The following is a 21,920-nucleotide window of genomic DNA, read 5'->3' on the forward strand; positions in this document are numbered from 1 at the left end:
GTTTACCCTGTTGCACCCCAGGACCAGCAGCGCAGGCAGCCTGTAGGAGCTCGACGGCGGGGAGGCCCCCCAACCTCGGCTCCCAGGCCACAGACCAGACAACAGCCCCCCCCTCCTGCCAACCTCCGTCACCACATTTCCAGCAGCCCGGTGCCCCCCAGCAGCCCGGTGCCCCCCAGTAGCCCATGGTGGCTCTCAGCAGGAGGAGGCCTGGTGTGCCCCTGCCTCCTTCCCCACCTGAGCCACGGTCTTGAGGTGTTCCAGCAGCCTCTGTCCCACCCATACACCCCCAGCAACTCTCCAATTGGCAACTTCGAGAGCCAAACAAATTATATCAGTTAGCTACTCCCTGCAGTTTCAGACATGTCCACCCCCTTCTCAGGCGTGGTGTGGACGTGAGTGAGGGACCAGTTGCAGTGTGTGGCGCTTCGTGTCAAAATCACCTCTCTCAGAGTAACAAACAATCCTCGAAATGTCCCCTCCGGGGCAGCAAGAGGGATTAGTTCCCCATACTTCCTAGTGCCTAAGAAAGATGATGGTTTCCGCCGCATCTTGATCTGAAGCACCGGAACCACCACCTCAAGGTGTTGTGCTTCAAGATGCTCAACCTGCGCACCATGTCCTAGGCCATCAAGCCTGGCGACTGGTTCATCACAGTGGATTGCGGAGGTACACTGGAAGTTTCTCTGCTTCGCCTTCGAGGGTCGAGCGCTCGAGTTTGCTGTTCTCCCCTTCAGCCTGTCTCTAGCCCCCCCCCACTTTTTTCAAGTGAATTTATATTGTGTTAGCCCCCTTGAGTTGCCAGGGGGTCCATGTCCTCAATTATCTAGACTACTGGTTAGTCTGTTATCACTCCAGGAAGCAGGAACCTGATTCTCGGCCGTCTCTCCAAATTGGGCTTTCAGGTCAATTGAAAGAAGAGCCACCTGATGCCAACTCAGCACGCGCATTTCTTCAGACTGCACCTCGATTCAATTGTCATACTCACCATGCGGCTGCATCACAGACCCTCCCCATCGGCCTCCTCCAATTGAGGCTGCTGCAGTGGTGGTTCAGGCCTTACGGATGTATCCTCAAGCACTTGCACATGCCAAGTCCCAGTTGCTCCAGCCTGCTGGAAGGCACTTCATTGGTGGTGAAGCCCTCACAATTTAACCCTCGTGTGCCCATGGGGCTGGTCTGCCACCAAGTGGGGATGACGACAGATGCCTCCAAACACGGTTGTGTAGCAGTCTGCGATGGACATCAATGTCCTGGAGTTACAAATAGTGCTCCTTGGACTGTGTCATTTTCTGCCAATGGACAGACATGTGCTGGTTCGCACACGTTGCCGTGCTGACTCCTCTACATGTTCCCACCATTCCCCCTTCTCCCGGTGGTTCTGGAGCAGATCAGGCAAGAATGAGTGTCAATTCTGCTAGTAGCGCCCCAGTGGCCTCGTAGACCTGATCTCCCCCTCCTGAACGGAGACCCCTGGCAACTCCCAGTGCGAGCTGATTTGTTGTCCCAGGTGCAGGGCCTGCTCTGGCACCCCAACCCAGGCCTGCTCCAGCTCTGGGTCTGGCCATTGAGCCGCATCGCTTAATAGCCTGGGGTCTTTCAGACGTGGTAGTAACCACTATTCAATCGGCGAGAGCTCCCTCTACAAGGTTGCAGTATTCCTACTGCTGGGGGTCATGACAACACGCCTATTGAGTTGATAGCTTTTCATCCTCCTCCCTTCTCTTCAGTTTTTTCCCGTTGCTGGCCCTCAGGTGCTAATTGGAGTGCAATAAGGATGCTCGGCACTTGGACCAATTGTTTGTGTCCTATTGAGCGCGGACACAGTATCAGGCGCTTTCAAAGCAGTGCCTCTCGCATTGGATTGTGGATACTATTACTATGGCCTACAAGTCCACTGGGATCCCAGTGCCTGGACACCTCTTGGCCCATTCAACTCAAGGCGTTGCCACATCATGGGCCCTTTTCCAGTGTGCCCCCTTGTCAGACATTTGTGCGGCTGCAGCTTGGGCCTTGCCGCTCACATCTGTACAAGTAAATTATCAAATTAGTCTTGACAGTACCCCCCGCGCATTTTGAAACATACCATGTTGCCAATTTGAAAAAGGTTTACTGTACTGAATCTTAATACCCTCTGGGTGGGGGGGTGGGGCGATGTAACAATGTAACTCCAAATTACATAAAAACAAATAAATGAAAAAGAATATAGGCAGTCAGAGTAACTTGTCAGCTTAAACTGGCTTCACCAAGCTGCTTTACTTGTTGTGTTTAGGTTGCTTGACTGGTATACTGGTTTTTCCAGTTTTTCCTCTTTTTTCAGGGAGCAACACAGGTGCTTTTGAGTGTTGCTGTACAGCCTGCAGGGTATGACTCTCTAGTTAGCACACTGTTTTAGGCAGACTCCTTTTTGTGTTGATTTGAGGTATGCAGGGTGAGAGTGAATTGTTTTTTTTATGGCCTGTTTTGACTACACTAGATCTCTACTTTAAAAGACTCCTTCTTTGATGCATAGGTCTTTTTATTTTTGCCTGTGATTCTTTAATTTGAACTTTGTTTTTTTGTGCTTGGATTTGTCCTGTTTGATTCTGATTTCTTTTTTTTTCTTTTTTTTAAAGGACTTTGTTCTATGTTTTTTTGGATGCATTCTATGGACTATTTTTGTTCAGATTTCCTTCCGGATTCCAGAGGATCATTTACTAGAGACGGTTCCTGTTGCAGGGGTGAGATCAGTCCAATACTGTAGGATTTTATGAACTTTTCAATTTTTTGTTGTTTGTTTTGGAAAGGCATGGAAAGAGGAGTTAAGAGACTTTGTCCTAAGCCACTGTTTACCTCTTTTGTTATTTTTTAATGTCATGTTCTTCATCTATTCTCTACAGTGCTTAGTGTGTGGTTAATGTATCTAACTGTCTGTAGCTTGTGCATATGTATATAAATATATCTGTGGTATGGTACTGGTAGGGGGGGGGGGGCACAAAATACTTTGAGATATCACCTTATCTGTTTCATTTGGCTTTATTTTCTTTAAGTCTGGCAATACTCCCTAAGTACAAGGAGATTGTTACAAACTGATTCATAACAATTTACAAATAAGATGTGCATTTACAAAATCTGATTTAGTGTTTATTACTCCAAGTATCTTAAGTAACCTAATAATAATATTGATTCAGCTAGATCTAAATGCATATTCATAACATAGGTATGGCTGCTCATTTTCAGCTATCTGCCTTTAAGATTCTTAACCGGCATGGCATTTTCTATAAAATACAAAGTATGAATTTTTGGTATGCCCATGTTTAACAGAGCAACAATCGCTCAAGGGTGTGTAGCAAACACTTCAAGGATGATGATTGCCGTCTTATTTTATTTATAATTTTTTGGTTTGGTCTGTATAATGACTGCTGTGTGCTATATGCATATTCTGTATATCAAATAAAAGGGCATTCAATTCCTATATTCCTATGTAATAATAATGGCTATAAACATGAATGTACATGTTGTCTGTTACAACAAGACAGATTAAACTAGTCACAGAAGGCCGTGTTAAAAATACCAAATTATATACGTGAGTTATCTGCAGTCTTTTCATTTATCGAAAACATAATTCTATCAATCTTCAACCACTATCTTCTTCTTCCAATGCAACAATCAAAGTTGAACAATTAAGTTGAAAGGATACACACAGTTTAGGAGAGACAGGCATAATTCGAAGAGGTGGTGGGTAGCATTATATAATCAGAAATGCCACTGAGCTAGAATTCAAATTAGTTCCTGTTAACAAAACAGAATCTTTGTGGATTGAACTTTTTAAAAAAAGATCCAGAGGATTAGTGGTAGGAGTGTGTTACAGACCACCCAATTCAGATATTCAGAAAGATGTTGCATTATACTGCAATGAGGACTGCATATAGCAAGGATGTGGCTGTTATAATGGGGGATTTCAATATCCCAAACATAGACTGGAAAACCCCAGTTGGGACTACAGATATTTTAAAATGACCAAGTCAGAAAGGCATTAGTTAGAGAACCAATGGCAAACTGCAATCACAATATGGTTAGATTTGAGGCATACTTCCCAAAAACAATGACCAAATCTAAAAAAATGGTCTACAATTTTAGAAAAACAAATCTTGAAGGTATGAGGCAGTACTTAGAAGAGTTTCAGATTCACACATTCAGTTAAAAATTGATGGTTGTATTTCAAAACTATACTCCTAGAGGCTCAGGAGAAATTTGTACCAAAACTTAACAAATTGAGGACCAAACAACATTGGCCAGGAATGTGCCAACTAATCGGAAAACTGCAAATGTCATATCTATCCATAAGAAAGGGGATAAAACTGAGCCAGGAAATTACAGACCAATCCGTCTCCTCTGTAGTATAATTTTGGGCAAAAGTATTAGACAGAAAATACAGGAGCATGTAAATGAAAACCATATTCTTGGTGATAGTTAACATGGGTTCAGATGTCTTACTAATTTAAGTATTTTAAACATGAAACTGCAGCTGTAGATCACGTGAAAGCATATGATATGATATACATAGATTTTCGAAAAGCTTCTGATAAGGTTCCACACCAAAGACTGATCCTCGAATTGGAAGCTGTAGGTATTCAGGGTAATTTATGTAGATGGATTATGAACTGGTTGATGTATAAGATGTATAGAGGAGTTGCTTCTAACTGGAGTGAGGTTGTTAGTGGAGTTCCACAGGGATCAGTATTAGGGCCTTTGCTTTTTCTAATCTATATTAATGATCTGGACTCTGGGATAGTTAGCAAACTTGTCAAATTCGCAGATGATACTAAAATAGGTGGCTCAGCAGATACAATCGGCAGCACAGGTTATTCAAAGGGACTTAGATAATATTCAGTTTTGGGCTGACACTTGGCAGATGAAATTCAATGTGGACAAGTGCAAGGTATTATATGCAGGTAATAACAATGTCCACTATAATTACACTATTGAGGAATAGAACTAGATGAAGTAACGCATCAGAAAGATCTAGTCGTCTATGTGGACTCCTCACTTTCCCAATCCAAACAATGTGGGGAAACAATAAAAAAGGCAAACAAAATGCTAGAGTATATTGTCGAAAGTGTAGAATTTCTCATTTTCTTATATAGAAAACTGCTTATAATATAAATTGGTTATAATATGGATTCATATTTAATCTAGATCTATATGCTAGCATAATATAACACTTGATGAGCTATGGTATAGTTATTTACGATGGCAAGATGGCTAGAACATCACATAGGCCCGATGCTAAATTGGGAGGGATTTTCAATGTGCATTTATGGGATTGTTTGGCTCTTATTTATTTTCTAAGCGATCAGGAAAACCACATTTTTGTTTATCTGTTTATTCTCTGCCTCATCTGGAGAATGATAGCACTGTTTCCCCCCTTTGTAAACATGGCAAAAACAGCTGCCATTACCTTTGATATCATGTATGTAACCCTCAATCCAATTACTGTACCCCTTCTCCTGCTTTGACCTTGTAATTCTCCCTTCTTTATCTGCCCACTTATCCATTTCCACCTGTAATTTCTGGTAAATACTCTGGGTCAGATTGCCATGTCTGTTTTGGCAAACTGACTGTCAGAATGTTTGTTTGCTTTCCAAGCCTCATTTTCAAACTAAGATGGTGCTCGCATGAAGCCCCCTTAATGAACAAGTACAAAATGTGTTCCCCTGTCCTTAGAAACTGTTGATTTAGTTAAAGCCTGTGCTAGGGCCAGGGATAAAGACCACTGCTCTGCCATTATAATGTCTGCACAAAACCCTCTGGACTAGCAATTGAATCTGACAGCTGCAACTTTACATATTACTGAGCTCATGTACATTTTTTTTTTTTCTTAATAATAGAAAATTCACTCCAGCGTATTCCACAAGGCATCTCTTGAAGCACTTATCCAGTCAAATGTGGCTGGCAGATCCCCTTAAACCTGATATTAATATGGAAATACTCAGCGGCTGTCTTTAAACATGTTCCTTTTCTGTGCATATGCAGGGAAATTTGGATGATATGTTTTTATTATTTCCAAGAAGGCATAAGAAAGAAAAAAATAAATATTTCCCTAGTTATAATTAGAAGGCATGGGACCCGAGATAGATCTACATAAAGGTGGTTGAGATTATGGAGGGCTGGCAGGGTCTTTTGGTTTTCACTCCCTCTCTTGTTTTAAGCTCCATTACAATTCATGGCTATTATATATTTGGATTAAGGGTGCCTCTTAACAATTTAGAGCCTGTAGAGTCAACCAGCCAATAGGATGTTACTTCAGAAATCCAGTTTCAGACACCTAATCTTAATATAAAGCATCTCCTAATAATCTAGGACAGTAAGGGTATGATCTCTGATGAGAGTTTTTTTTTTTTTTTTTTTTTACATAAAGCTTACATAGAAACCAACATTTAAAAAGTCACAGTCATAAATTATGAGAAAATAAACCTTGTTTATCCTTTTTCATCTGTGCAAATTTCCACCCAATAACAAAAAAATACAAAACTGTCAAATTAATGCCTTCTGAACTAAATGTTTTATTTTATTCCATTCTAACTTGATTTCTGTATGAGAGAAATCATGCCAGTTTCAGTTTGTCATGTTTGTTCATTTTTAGGTTGTGCGTTTTATTTTTTGAGGTGAGCACTAAATAACACCGCTCTTAATTATAAGTAACATTGACGGAATACCTTTTATTACAAGTAAAGTATTTTCAGAGAAAACTAACAATGTATGGGGGGTTACCCATTTATTTACAATCAAATACTGAATGCTCACAATCATTCCATAGTATAGGAGGTTTAGCATTTCATCGGTCAACTGATGTGATGGCCACTGTGCAGTCTCTTTAAGTCTGTTAAAAGGAATTACATGATGGGAAAAAGTATAGTTTTGAACTGACAACCAGGTCTTCAAGTCATTGCAGTTCAACTTATACAGGATGTTCAAGGTAAGCAATGCAGTGGTAAGAGTGAAAGGTTTGGAACAGGGCCTTCCAGTTGCATCCTGTAAGTGGACCCCAAATCCTGGCCTTGGAGGACTCCCTAGGTCTGTTGGTTTTCATTCCAGCCCAGCGGTCAGCTACATTACATCAATGTATTGTATCTGCTTATGGTGGAGATCAGGCAGTCATCAGTTCAGTTAAGGATTTTATGACGAGTTCAGTTGGAATGAACACCAACAGACATGGAATGGAGTCTTCTAGGACAAGTGTGGAAAACCACTGTTGTAAAAACAACAGACTTGTGCTACTGGTTAGACGAGAAATGAGCTGATTTCCAATCCAGTTTTGCTGTTGCAGGATTTGGATGGGAGCTCCCAGTGTTGGGGGGGGCGGGAGGGGTTAAATTGACATATCAACCTCAAACGATCTGAATATGGTCAGAATATGGTCATATTATTTTATCTTATATTCTACAGACTGCATAATTTGTAGGAGTATCAAATTAATTCAGTTAATCAGCTAATCAGACCAATTAAGTAACTGGGAACTGAGTGAGAGACCCCTGCTGTAGGGCATTCTGGGGCTTTATGATGCAACAACTACAATAACAATAACAAAAAGACTAGACCATTATGACAGCACACACACAGGCTTTGTGTCAGTCCTTCTGTAGCAGCACGCAAGTATTAGCCGTGAGCTGCAAGCTAGCTCCGTGAATGGCAACTCCAAAATCTACTTGGGGTTGAAGAAGACATTGTGAATCTCCAACACCTATAGAAGAGGTTCTGATGGAGCATTTTCTCTCTTTCTTTCTGGTAGTACAATCCTTCTTCAAAGTTAATGTAGCAAAGAAGGGAGAATAGTCTCTCCATATATATACAAGGCTATTTTATTGGAAGACTCCTGGTTCATAACACACTGTATGATTGCTAAACATACTATCTCGTCGCAACCAAACATCTTTGGTTACGTGACACTGTAGCAGCAGCTGTTGACGCCCTCTTTAACCCACTAGCCTGTCATAAGCTGGGTGAGACTGAATAAATAGTCAGTCATTACACAGACACCTCAATAGAGACCGAATGTCACGACATCTTCTACCCCAGCAACTGTACACCCGGAGATGGGTTTCTCTCAGATTAAAATCCTTCACATTGAAATTAATGTAGAAAAGAAAGAAAGGAAAAAATAAAGTCTTTATATATGCTCTTCTGCCACCCTCTCTTTCTTTTTCTTTCTCCAAGTCTCTCTCTGTCTCTCAGGACTGTGTACAAACCCCTTTTGGTTTGCGCCTGTGATCCTTGTGATTTTGTAAACCTGTTAAAGAAAATGGAAAGAGAAACATATTGGTTAAGTTGACTCAAATGCGATGTGAATCACCGTTTAAAACCGACATTCAGTCTTTGGTATTTTCCAGTATTAGCCAACATTTGATCATATTTAATGTATTGTTTGTTTACAGGCTTTTGAAAGGTCTAAGGTGCAATAAAGATGAAGATGGTGATGATGATTACTCCAAGCCTTGCTCACTTTACAAGAAATGTAACTGAAAGTGACCTGTGTAATTAAGTAGGAATATAGAGGCAGAGAACTATAGACCCTGAAGCAAAACTAAAAGCTGGGAGACTAATTCCACCCAAAAAACTGAAACAAAACAAAGACGGGCCTTGGGTAACTATACGTACCCTCTTTATCAGCAGATGAGATGCTCAACCCACTTAGTTTGGAGCTCCCATCTATGTTCTTGTCATTCAGTTTGGGTTTCAGCTCCCCAATGGTGTCTTCCATGTGGGTGGGTGGATGCTTGGCATCGGAGTTTGTTTTGGCTTCCTCATTGGCGTCTTTGGAGGGTGTTTTCCGCCCCAAATTGATCCTGAAGGTGCTCCGCAGTTTCTTCTTGATGCCACCCTTCCCCTCGGTTTCCGGTGTAACGCCTGGGGCGGGCAGGGGCACAGAAGGGGCGATCACCCGATCGCTGAGGGCCTTGCCATCCTGCAGGAACCTCTGCATGATCCCTGGTGAGATTTCTCCAATCCGTTTGCCGGTTGTCAGATCTTGGCAGGAGTTGGTCAAGCCCATCGTGTTTCCCACCACCAACGAGTATTTGGGGTTGTGGTACTTGTGCGCTGGGGCTCGGATGTTGCCCAGTGTGACCGTGACAGGATCTGCTTGGAAGCGAGAGGTGATGGGGATATGGTTAGGCCTTGGTTCAGCTTTAACTGGCACTGGGGTGGCCTTGGGCTTAGAGGGGGCGGAGATGCGGAGCTCCTTGTAAAGATCCAGAGCCTTTGAGACGGCATAGAGCTCCCGGAAATCAGAGTCAAAAAATTCCACTACCTGACCGGACATGATCGTGACCACATTGCGGTCGATCCGGGAAGCGCTCCAGGTAAAGCTGGAAGACATGGTGCACAACAGATCTAAGGTCAGTCAGAAGTTTTTGCACAAGTCTGAATTACAACCAGTGACATTTTTGTTTTCATATGAATGGTGCTGCAGAATTACACTGGTCATTATTATTATTACAGAGTGTTACGGTTTAGTTATTAGCTGACACCCTTACCCAGGGCAAATGTATTGTAATTGAAAATGTTTAAAATCCCATTAAAAAAAAAAAAACATTCCACAGAAACAACATTCATACATTAATTCGTATGGACATACAAAGAATTAAAAGTTGATGCAGGTTCAGATGTCTTTTGTTTGAGAAAATAACAAAATGTATTGTAATTATACCTGCCAAATAATAGGACTGTGGTTGATATGTACTATAATTCCTGCAATGTACCAATGGAATCCTGCACATAGCATTACTGCAGCAGCAGGGTAATATGGGGTAATATGCTTCTACAATATTCTCGCATCTTATTTGTCAGAACCAAAATGCAACTGAACTACAACCTCACACAACACTGCCAGATTACTGGGTCAGCTAGGAGGTCCTTATTATTTTGCAAATATTACACAATAGCTGGAAAGCCAAGTGTAGACCTTGCGGGGCTGCTCTACCTGTAGGATCCCGATAGCAGTTTGTCTCCATCAACCAGCATGTATTTACTGCACAGGATTCCCGGGAGCTTCCCAAAAGATAAAGCCAGTCCGATCCCTTCCAGAGTCCGCACACGTATGTTCTGCAAACAACATTTGTGATGTCATATTTACTGTTATCATGTTAACTTGGGCCTTCACTGCACACTGTACGTACTAGCAATGATACCAATGATGATGCATAAAGCGTCTTGCGCCAAGTTAAAGTTTTGATCTCGTAGGAATATAGGTGTAGCACTTTCTCTTTGACAGTGACTGAGAAAGAACCCCATGGCTTTGATTATGATGACTAGCCAATGTCATCGAATTTGTTTATTTCAACACAAACTGTTATTAGTGATTGACCAGTCTGAATAAAGCCAAAAAGTGTTAACAGCAGCAAAATGTTGAGGTACAGATTCCAATAGATTCCCTAGATGTGATTCAAGACTGAATGGGGCCATTCAGCTACAGACAGCCCAGACCAGAAAACCCTAATGTTTATGAAGGGATTTGTTAAACATTACATGTATTGTGCATTCGTAAGATCAAGCAAAACTTTCTGAAACTTAGTAAGAAGCATCTATTTCAGAAAAGGCTATTCTCATGCTGTTTTCTTATGCAACGTTGTAGGGTACAGAGTTTCTATTGACTAGGCTCGCGTGGCCAATCAAATTCATCACATCCTGAAAAACGTCAAGTGACATAGGACGTGACAGTGGCTGACTATTGTTTTTACTATTTCCTTTGCAAAATAATAAGAATATATGAGAATGGATATTGTGACAGGGGAAGTCACAACGTTACTAGGACTGTTTTAATCTGAGATGGCCCTCTGGAATTGCACATTATTTGGGAAAACCGGGTTTGGGGGGGGATCCTGATGCTCAAAGGTATTTAATCCTACATGGGGAGGATTATATAAAAAGCTTTAAAGAGGAATAGTAACCAATCGTTTGATAATGACCTAGTTGAAAATCAAGCCTCAAAATCTGTCAATTGGCAAACTGAATATTTGTATTGTAATGTTTAGTTAATTTGTACTAGGATATACGATTATGCTGTACAATAACTCTGCATAAGGGTGTCTGCAAAGAAATAAATACATTATAAACTGCTTCAAATTGCCCTCTGGAACACAGGTTTTTGGAAAAGGGATCTAATCACATTCAGTAATTTTCCGGGAGGAATCCCGATATACATTTTTAAAGCACATCCTTTAAAATGTCAGCTGTTTTGTCAATTATTTAGTTTCATTTATTAGTTCCACCTCACTCTCTCACTCACTCTCTCACTCTCTCACTCTCTCACTCTCTCACTCTCACCCTGAGGTGAAAAGCAGTGATCGGTAGACAGCGGCACAAGTCTGTGAACCCGGACACCCCTACGGCATCCAGGACCATGTAAACAGCCACACTGCGCTTGAGTGCGGCGTCCAGGAGGTCCTGGAAGATCTGGACATCAGTGAAGTCATCCATCACAATAGCAATCACCTGGACCATACAGAGAAAAATGACAGGAAATTTTGCAGAAATTGATGATGATGATGATGATCAATATAAATAAAAATAATAATAAATTAAGAGTTATTTTCATCTTTGTCTTTGCTCAACCAAAACATCCCTCAAAGTTGAATCATTGTGATTGATGGATGGCAATCACCTGGAACATACACAGACAAGATAAAATGTTGCAAATAATGTTTAAAAAGTATTATTAATTGAATGAGTCATTTGGTACATGCCTTTATCCAACTTTTGACTTTTTCTGCAAAAACTCCTCCCCTTGAACACTTTCTCATGTTAAAAAATGTAATAATTGGGCCCCAGGACTGACACAGGGCATTCAATCAACAGAGGGTTAACACTTACAGGCAAGTCATTTTAAGGAAAATAATCACCAAAACCATCATTCCCCAGCTAGAATACACAAGTGCTTTTGCATGGATATATTGATTTACAATAGATGATAATGCAGAGAGCATTAATCAGATTTGATGATAGTGTCTATTAAGTAGAAAGTGTCTGTGTTGAGGAGCTCAATACAGTCAGGGGCATGGTTTGTCTAAAGATTGAATAACTCACTCTCTCACACTCACAGAAACAGACACTCACTAACTCACTTCCTCTCCTTCACTCTCTCTGTATCTCAGTATCTCATTATACTTCACTTTAAAGTGAATGTAGCAAAGAAAGAAGGGAGAGAAAAAGACTTCATGTATGCATTCCTGAGAATTAATGGAAGATGGAGTGGGTTTGTGTATTGTGTGTTGGTAAGGGGGTAATCCAGTGTGAAGCACTACAGTCTACAGGCACTGGGGTCAAAATCTCAAATATAGTTGGTCTCATTTCCTCCACACTCAACTAAGATGGGGTGGGTGTAAACTTTGGATGGTCACTGCATTGGTTGCGAGAGAGAAGCAGACTAAACCTTTACACCCTTACATCTTAACTCACTTCAATCATCTGGCAGCTTTCTCTGTGGGCTGAAAACAGCGCAACACAGATTAATAAGAGTTTAATTAAACTAAATTATTTGACAAATGAAATTGTATGAATTCTAAAGCTGTACTTACTCATCCATTAACAATAGCCACTTCTTTCACTACAGGGTAGCAATGGACCAGAGACCAACCCAGCCAAACACAGGGAGCAAGGCAGGGGACACCCTGAACTGGACGCCAGGCCATCACAGGTTGACTCCCATACTCGCACTAACACACATACACACTAAAACAGACACGCATACACAATGACAGGGCAACTGGAGCAGCCTAATCAACACAAGCAGACTTTGTCTGGGGGGTGGAAGGAAATCAGAGCCCCCAGAGAAAGCCCCCACAGAGGGAGAACAGGCACACTCCGCAGGAGTTGAACTGCATCAGCATATCAATATATTATATAGGTCCACAATATGGAAATATGTGTTTGTGTATGTCTAGATTTTTTTTCATGATACATTTTGTTGATTTTCTTAACCCAGAAAAGGAATTCCATTGTTAATGCAATTCCAGTGCACAACATTTCATTGATGGTTAATTGGTTAAATCTTTAATAGCTTTCTGACACCGATCTGTTTGGATTCTTGTCATTTGTTCCTCATTTCTGATTAGAAACAGGCTAGTCCCGTCTTGTGTCCTAAAAAAAAATAATAATGTCTCCTTTATAAAATGGAAATCACTAATGTCATTTTACACTTTCACCATTTTAGTTTTGGTGCGCATGCATGAGCATAAGAATTCGGGCAGTGATGGGAAATGTCATTCAAATGTTCAAAGTACCAAGAAGCTGGTTTTGCGGTGGGATTAAATCACAACTCTGACCCACCTGTTAATAACAAACTACATATATATACATATATATACATATATATACATATATATACATACATATACACATTCTTTAGAAATGTTGGCCCATATTGATAGGATAGCATCTTGCAGTTGATGGAGATTTGTGGGATGCACATCCAGGGCACGAAGCTCCCGTTCCACCACATCCCAAGATGCTCTATTGGGCTGAGATCTGGTGACTGTGGGGGCCAGTTTAGTACAGTGAACTCATTGTCATGTTCAAGATACCAATTTGAAATTATTCGACCTTTGTGACATGGTGCATTATCCTGCTGGAAGTAGCCATCAGAGGATGGGTACATGGTGGTCATAAAGGGATGGACATGGTCAGAAACAATGCTCAGGTAGGCCGTGGCATTTAAACGATGCCCAATTGGCACTAAGGGGCCTAAAGTGTGCCAAGAAAACATCCCCCACACCATTACACCACCACCACCAGCCTGCACAGTGGTAACAAGGCATGATGGATCCATGTTCTCATTCTGTTTACACCAAATTCTGACTCTACCATCTGAATGTCTCAACAGAAATTGAGACTCATCAGACCAGGCAACATTTTTCCAGTCTTCAACTGTCCAATTTTGGTGAGCTTGTGCAAATTGTAGCCTCTTTTTCCTATTTGTAGTGGAGATGAGTGGTACCCGGTGGGGTCTTCTGCTGTTGTAGCCCATCCGCCTCAAGGTTGTACGTGTTCTGGCTTCACAAATGCTTTGCTGCATACCTCGGTTGTAACGAGTGGTTATTTCAGTCAAAGTTGCTCTTCTATCAGCTTGAATCAGTCGGCCCATTCTCCTCTGACCTCTAGCATCAACAAGGCATTTTCGCCCACAGGACTGCCGCATACTGGATGTTTTTCCCTTTTCACACCATTCTTTGTAAACCCTAGAAATGGTTGTGCGTGAAAATCCCAGTAACTGAGCAGATTGTGAAATACTCAGACCGGCCCGTCTGGCACCAACAACCATGCCACGCTCAAAATTGCTTAAATCACCTTTCTTTCCCATTCAGACATTCAGTTTGGAGTTCAGGAGATTGTCTTGACCAGGACCACACCCCTAAATGCATTGAAGCAACTGCCATGTGATTGGTTGGTTAGATAATTGCATTAATGAGAAATTGAACAGGTGTTCCTAATAATCCTTTAGGTGAGTGTATATATATATATATATATATATATATATATATATATATAATAATGATAATATAATTTCCATCACGTTATGGATTGTAATTTAATGTGGTTTGAGGTCTGAAAGTGCTTGATTGGGTCTTTTTAAATATTGGTTAAAATGGTTAAAAGATTGGAGACAGTACAGGTACCAATCCCACTGAGTAACTGACACTCAAACACAGGGGTACTCCAACACCACAGCCGAGAACCACTGGTTTAGCTGATACTTGTTCAGAATCTGTGTATTTGGCAATGTTAATAGAAAAGATGGACCTTCCTATTGATTTGACAGAAACTCAGGACTCAACATGGCATTCAGTCAGTGTATCAGACCCATACCCATACTACTTTTGGTGGTAAGAAAAAGTATTTCCAGTCCATGGTTAAAATTACAACTCAGGAAATATCTTAAAGTAACTATAAGTAAACACCACTCATAACTAAGACATAGTCAATTGCTTACTACTACTACTACTACTACTACTACTACTACTACTACTACTACTACTACTGCTACTGATACATAATAATAATAATAATAATAATAATAATAATGAAGAAGTGGATGATTGACTGATTAATTTCAGCATTAAATATAAAAGTCTGTAACTAACAAAACCACTTTTTTTTTTCATCCAGTTCAAAGGATCTAAAGGTCAGTTAAGATACACCAATACAAGCAGATGCAGGTTTGTTTCCTAGTAATAAAACACAACAACACAAAGATCTGTACCCTACTAATTTGTGACTTGCTAACTGATGGGCTAATATTTTACTGTATTAGTTTATGTGCTAATCTACTTATTTAGAAGGGCAGAAACTTCCATTCTAAAACAAATTCTAATAGCACATCAGTCCAAAGTCCCCCTTTGGCCTCATCTTAATTTCAGTCCACTGTCCAGCATTCAGCAAACTCCTCACTTTCCCGGCCAAGTCAGCACCGTCAATTGAATAATATGTATGCAGCTAAGCAAATGACTGCATCATAATGCCTGCGTGTCAGTCGTGCCATATAGAACATCAGATGAGCAGAAGGAAGTTGACAAATGAGATAATTTATTCAGGGTGCTTTGATTTTATCATGGGTGAAAAATGTATCTTCAATGAGGTTATACGTGTCAGTGTAAAACATTGTTTTGGACCATTCTGACAACAATCTAACTACCAAACATAATTTTGTTCTGTGTTTTCTTACTGCACTGTAGCCAAAAGGGACATGATTTTATTACCGGACTCAACAACAAATACGCACACACCTGAAATCTTCTCAATCACTTTGTGATGAGGAGACATCATATGGCCATGGACTTTTATTACTCCCTGGCCTAGTTTGTATGGACTGTTTAGTATGGAAATAAATAATTGATTTGTAGGGTAAGGGATCTCTAACTGAATAATTGAGATTTGTGTTATTGTTAATTGGTATATCGATATATCGATATGGGGGTATACAATAGCTGTCTTTGTGACTAAGTGTGTATGAGTATGGTTATTTGTAAGTGTTGTTCATTGTCTAGATGATCTTTAACAATCACTTGATTACTTAATTGGTTAATGACATGCATAATTACTTAATTATTGGTTCCAGGTATGATTGTGGAGGGTGGATGGGACTGGTGTGAATGAAAGGAGACAAAGGGAATGCAGGGAGAGAGAATGGGAAGTAGCTAAGAGTATAAGGAATAGCTTGCTAAAGCCAACACTGCAGAATCTTAGTTTATGTCCTGTAATGTTGTTGCCTTACAAAGAAATAACCTCTGATGAACTGTATCCCTGGATAAATTATTTGTTAACTTTTCCTGTTTTTGCCAGGACTGATGTTTTGCTTTAAACCTGTGTTTGACTTGAGTAACATTGTTTTGTAACAACCTGGTTCTTTTTGGGGACGTCCTTATCCAGTGAACCTAAGCACATAGGTCTCAGAGAAGGGACTTGGAAAAACTAAAGAAAGGGCGTAACAAGTTTAACATCCCCTTAGGACCTGAAACTGCTCTCCTTCTCAGCTGCCTCCAGAATGTGTAGCTTTAAAAAAGAAAAAAAAAGAAAAGAAAATGGCAATCATAACTCACAAAGGTTTGTTTGGATTCCCCCACCCCTCCTAGGCTAGCATAGGTGCACCTCGGTATGGGGGACCAAACAGGTCATAATGAACTATTCATACAATATTTGTTTGCGTGCGTACTATACCAGTTTGCATGCAGAATATTTTACGATATATAACACAATGTCGATCATTCCATCCTCCTCTCCAGTCTCGCTGACCTTGGAGTCTTGGAATGACCAAACCTACCAGGTGACATGGTGAGGTTCCTCATCCATCCCCCTACCTCTCCTCGCAGGTGTACCCCAAGGCTCAGTCCTGGGCCCCCTCTTGTTCTCTCTCTACACTCGGTCCTTGAGCCCCCTCATCACTTTCCAAGGTTTCTCTTACCATTTTTACACAGATCTTCCTGTCTTTTCTCTCCTCTGACCCTCTCATCCCCTCTCACATCTATTCCTGTTTGTCTGCTATCTCTGCCTGGATACAATCACACCACCTCAAGCTCAACCTCTCCAAAACTGATCTCCCCTTTTTACCCCTCTTCCTCACCTTCTGCTGACCTCTCCATCTCAATCCCCTTGGAAACTACGACACTCTCTCCCTCTTCTTCCGCTAAGAATCTAGTCCCCCTTGATCCTGTGCTCTCCTACACTCAGCACATCACCACGCTGACACACACCTGCCGATTCTTCCTGAGCAACATACGCCGAATCCAACCCTTCCTCACCAACTACTCGCTTCTTGTCCAGTCACTGGTCCTCTCCCGCCTGGACTACTGCAACTCCCTCCTGGCCGGCCTGTCTGCAATTACTACTTGCCCACTCCAGCTCATCCAGAATTCTGTGGCTCGCCTGGTATTCTATCTGCTCCAATTTTCACACGCTACTCCACTGCTCTGCTCCCTCCACTGGCTCCTGATACTGGCACGCATTAAGTTCAAGACACTGACCCTCACCTACCGCTGTCTTGACCACACTGCACCAAACTACCTTCGTCTCTCCATACATCCCCTCCAGACCACTGCGGTATTCTGGATTCTGAACTGCACTGTAATATTGCTCTCATATTCTGTAATTCACCCTGAACAAGGGTGTCTGCTAAGAAATAAATAATAATAATAATAATAATAATAATAATAATATAATGCTACTGCTTTAAATTAAACCCATTTAAATTTGTCACTAAGAGCATAGCATTTGGCAGGACTAAAACTCACCTGCTGGCAAAAGAGTCATGACAATAGAGAAACTGGCATGACTTATTTATGTTGGTTCTGGCTGCCTGCCTTTTAAAATCTGGTTTGAATGAGTCATGTTTGAATTAGTGTATGTTGGAACACAAATTAAACCTAACAAACCAAAATCAACAGCAAACATGATATATGTCCAAAGCAGAAGCTGGTAAATATATCCAAAGCAGAAGCTGGTCAATTTAAGACTCATTAGCATTACATACGTCATCAACCTGTTGGTTCATCAATAATACTCAGAATTGCTGCAACTCCATTATTTTCAACCTCCGCCATTTCGAACAACCTGGTCCATTTTCGTTAGTCAAAAGTGGCTTAACCTTGTTGTGTCAAAATGCCCCACTATTCTGATTGGTTATCTCAGATAGCATTATTTTTCCTGCTCCGTTCACACAGACCCATTGCCAGAAAATTGCTGGCATTTAGACTAGGTCCAGTGGTAGAAAATTGCTGGTGTCAAAATGCAGGCATAAACCCTTTCACACAGACCTTGCCGGCAACAAAATGTCACCAAAAAGACAGCATTTGTTTCACGTTTTATATGGCATGAACCCCAATCACTCTGAATCACCTTAAAAAGTAATTGTAATTGCATGTAAACAACAGCCATAGTGTCAAGTGATGGCTGTGAGTAATGTAGCCCAATTTGTCTAATATGTGATTAAATGGGAGCGCATTAAAATGCATGGCCAGAGATCCACTGAAATACCATCAAGAACCAGAGGTCTTTAGTCAACTGCAGCGTGTCAGAGGGGGCAGAGGGGGGAGTGACTGGGTTTACGACAGAATTGCCCTGAGGAAAAGGACTCTAATCCCTTCAGAGAGACTGGAGACATTGATTGAGTGCCATTAGTGAAACATCAAAAAAGGACAGGCATAGAGAGACAAACCAGGACCCGAAATTAAAAAAAAATATACATTAAGTCATTAACTCCACAACTGTCTGTGTGCTGCTGAGGGGGTTCTATTGTGACATTTATAATAAAACAGCAGAAGCCATCTGGTGTAATTTCTTGTTTGTGTGTGTGTGTGTGTTGCGGGACCAAACAGTCAAACAGACTGGTCTGAGCAGCCAGGGGTAAACGAGCTGACCGAGGACAAGATTAAATTATTACGACAAAATATTACTGCTGCAGGGCTTCAGCAACTTCAGCAAAGAAACTGACTCTGGCTCTGGCTCACCACCTTTCACTTTGCAGTATTATTACTAACCTACCATTCTGATTCACTCACTTGATCCAATCTGTGCCCTATACTATGCACCATTTCAGATTCAGATAGCTGCGTCCAACAATTGCTGCCAGAATCATCCAACTTAGCCCACAAAGGAATGTGTGAGTGAGAATTTGTAGTCTGAATAGAAAGGATTACCAGGTGTAAGGAATAAAAAGAGTCTGAAGCTGGGGAAATTCAACCCTGATAACATTCCACCATTTGGGTCAAATCTAGTCTTCCCAAATGTTCTTGAGCGGTGTCCTGATTCACAGAAAGAGGACACAGTTGGCAGGGGGGGGATTTCTGAATGTCTTGTGTCAAAAGCATAGCAATAGCCATTGATAATGATTGGTCAGGAGACAGCCTGTCTAACATGCTTTGGGGAGGGATGATTTAATCACATTAGAGAAAGATACAGGTGTGGAGAACCAGAGTCCTTACCCTGGAGTGTGGGAGAGGGGGGTGAGGGCTTCATTGTTACCTTGTATGCCAATAAGCAGCTTCCATTATGGGCTTATGGGCTAGTATGTACTATCTTGGGATCATCCCCAGCTGCGCACTAAAGTTAGTACACATTGCAACAAAAAAAGAGGCGGAGCAAAATTGGAAACTAGCTGATCCCCAGCTTTAGTACGGTACTAAGGATTAAGGTTGTTGTTATGCTACCAAACAGGAAGTGAAGTCAGTAAAGATGTGCTGGTCACACATCTAGAATGGATCTCTCTATCTACCAGGCCTTGCCTCAGCTAGAAAATTTTAGCGATTGTTTGAAGCATATTCAGAATGCCGGTGGTGACATGCTAATGCACACTGCCAATGTCATTTACACGATACATTTACTAAAAGTAATATTTTTTCTGAATAATTTGTTTGTGACAAATTATATATATATATATAAATTTGTCACAAGCAAATTATTCAGAAAAAATATTACCTTTAATTAATTCCGTTACAGAATACTGATTTCCTTGTTTTGAAAATAATCTGTAACCTAATCCAATACATTACTCCAAGTCAGTAACATAATCAGAATACTTTTAGATTACTTTTGGAATTACTAATATGGATGACTTATTTATTTTTATCCACAGTACAAACTATTAAAATGGTAATTATGATGTGCATGTTTCATTTTCTTGCATATTGTAAACAACTGAAACTGCATTTTGATACCCTTTACATTTTTACAAATCAACATAAATCATACATATCAATAATGTCAAAGGTGTATCTCATTCACTGTCATTTTAATGCAGGCATATGGCTTGTTTTCTGCTAAATCAGTGATATGTGAAACGCATTTTCTTGAAAACTTAAACAGGTATCTTCTCTAAATTGTAACTACGTTAAATGCTTACAAAGTCTACAATTTATTTTTTTCTAACCGTGAAGATACATGGATCAAGCAACTTGCTACAACAAAGGGGATTTAAATGCATTGCATTTTTCTATCCATGAGAAACGCAGTCACACTTAAGTTTCAAATCACCCAGCACCGAAAACACACATTGAAATGCAATTAGGGCGGTATTTTTTAAGTATCAATGAATGTTATGCATCTTGTTTCTGCAATTAACACATTATTAATGTCTTACCTTCCATTAAGCAATATCTATTGGTTTGTAAAAGTTTAAAGGTTTGACATGTGAGGATCCCCTGAACGCACACTCTATTAAAGAGCACAGCATGGCACGGCACTGGTTAGGAAGAGTTCATTCAGTTTATGTGATTTATTTTGTTTTAGACTATTAACACGTTGTATGTTGTTATTTTGGCATTATATCCCTTAAATCCCTGTTAACACATAATGTTGCCACAATTAGGTAGAAACCTAATTTATGTTGGCACAACGTTGTAGAACTGTGTGTTACTTCCATTCTACCTGCCTGTTGTACAATGGCGCCAAATCAGCCGCTCTTTGGATAGAGACCGTAAATAAAAACAATGTTGCAAAAATACTACATGTGGGTCCCTTCAGATTCGCGCAATTTCCTTACACTTTCATGTAAATGACCTAGAAGTAATCAGTAATCTCTTACTCTTTTTAAAAAGTATTGGTAATCAGAATACTTGTCCGACAGGAGTAACTGTAATCAGAATACAAGTATAAAAATTCTGTAATCTGATTACGTAACACCGCTACTTGTATTCCATTACTCCATAAGAAAACAAACATAAGAAAGTTTACAAACAAGAGGAGGTCATTTGGCCCAATGTGCTCGTTTGGTGTCCATTAATAACTGTGTGATCCAAGGATTTTAAATGTTCCCAAATTTCCAGCTGCAACCACATAGCTAGGGAGTTTGTTCCAGATTGTGACAACTCTGTGTGATGAATTGTCTCCTGCTTTCTGTTTTGAATGCCTTGAAGCCCAATTTCCATTTGTGTACCCGGGACCTTGTGTCCCTGCTGATTTGGAAAAGCTCCTCTGCTTTGATGTGGTCGATGCCTTTCATGATTTTGAAGACTTGGATCAAATCCCCACGTAGTCTCCTCTGTTCCAGGGTGAAAAGTTTCAGTTCCCTCCGTCTCTTCGAGTAGGATATTCCCTTCAGACCTGGAATAAGTCTGGTACACAGTATTCCAGATGAGGTCTAACTAGTGCATTATACAGTCTTAACATTACTTCCCTTGTTTTAAATTCAACACTTCTGACAATATACCCTAACATTCCGTTTGCCTGTTTTCATTGCATCCCCACATTGTTTGGATGGAGAAAGTGAGGAGTCCATGTAGACTCCTAGATCTTTCTCATGCTTTACTTCATCTAGTTCTATTCCTCCCATAGTGTAATCATAGTGGACATTTTTATTACCTGCATGTAATAACTTGCACTTGTCCACATTGAATTTCATCTGCCAGGTGTTGGCCCACAACTGAATAATATCTAAGTCCCTTTGAATAACCTGTGCT

At 40.7% G+C, this 21,920-nt stretch overlaps 1 protein-coding gene across 3 annotated transcripts in view; it reads right to left on the bottom strand.

Moving 5' to 3' along the window:
* LOC136751465 (protein FAM83F) overlaps positions 1 to 21,920 on the bottom strand; it is a 40,967-nt gene that overhangs the window by 4,441 nt on the left and 14,606 nt on the right. For 2 of the 3 annotated variants that reach the window (XM_066707107.1, XM_066707109.1), the window contains exons 2-5: positions 11,305 to 11,472; positions 9,962 to 10,083; positions 8,638 to 9,347; positions 8,229 to 8,269 (exon numbers count right to left, since the gene is read on the bottom strand). In XM_066707107.1, coding sequence (XP_066563204.1) covers positions 8,229 to 8,269; positions 8,638 to 9,347; positions 9,962 to 10,083; positions 11,305 to 11,472 — 1,041 coding nt within the window. Of the gene's footprint in view, positions 1 to 2,996; positions 8,270 to 8,637; positions 9,348 to 9,961; positions 10,084 to 11,304; positions 11,473 to 21,920 lie in introns of those variants that run through there. The other variant, XM_066707108.1, reaches the window with a different exon arrangement.

Source organism: Amia ocellicauda, chromosome 6 (genome assembly GCF_036373705.1).
Source record: "Amia ocellicauda isolate fAmiCal2 chromosome 6, fAmiCal2.hap1, whole genome shotgun sequence".
In the NCBI taxonomy this organism is placed as follows: Eukaryota; Metazoa; Chordata; class Actinopteri; order Amiiformes; family Amiidae; genus Amia; species Amia ocellicauda.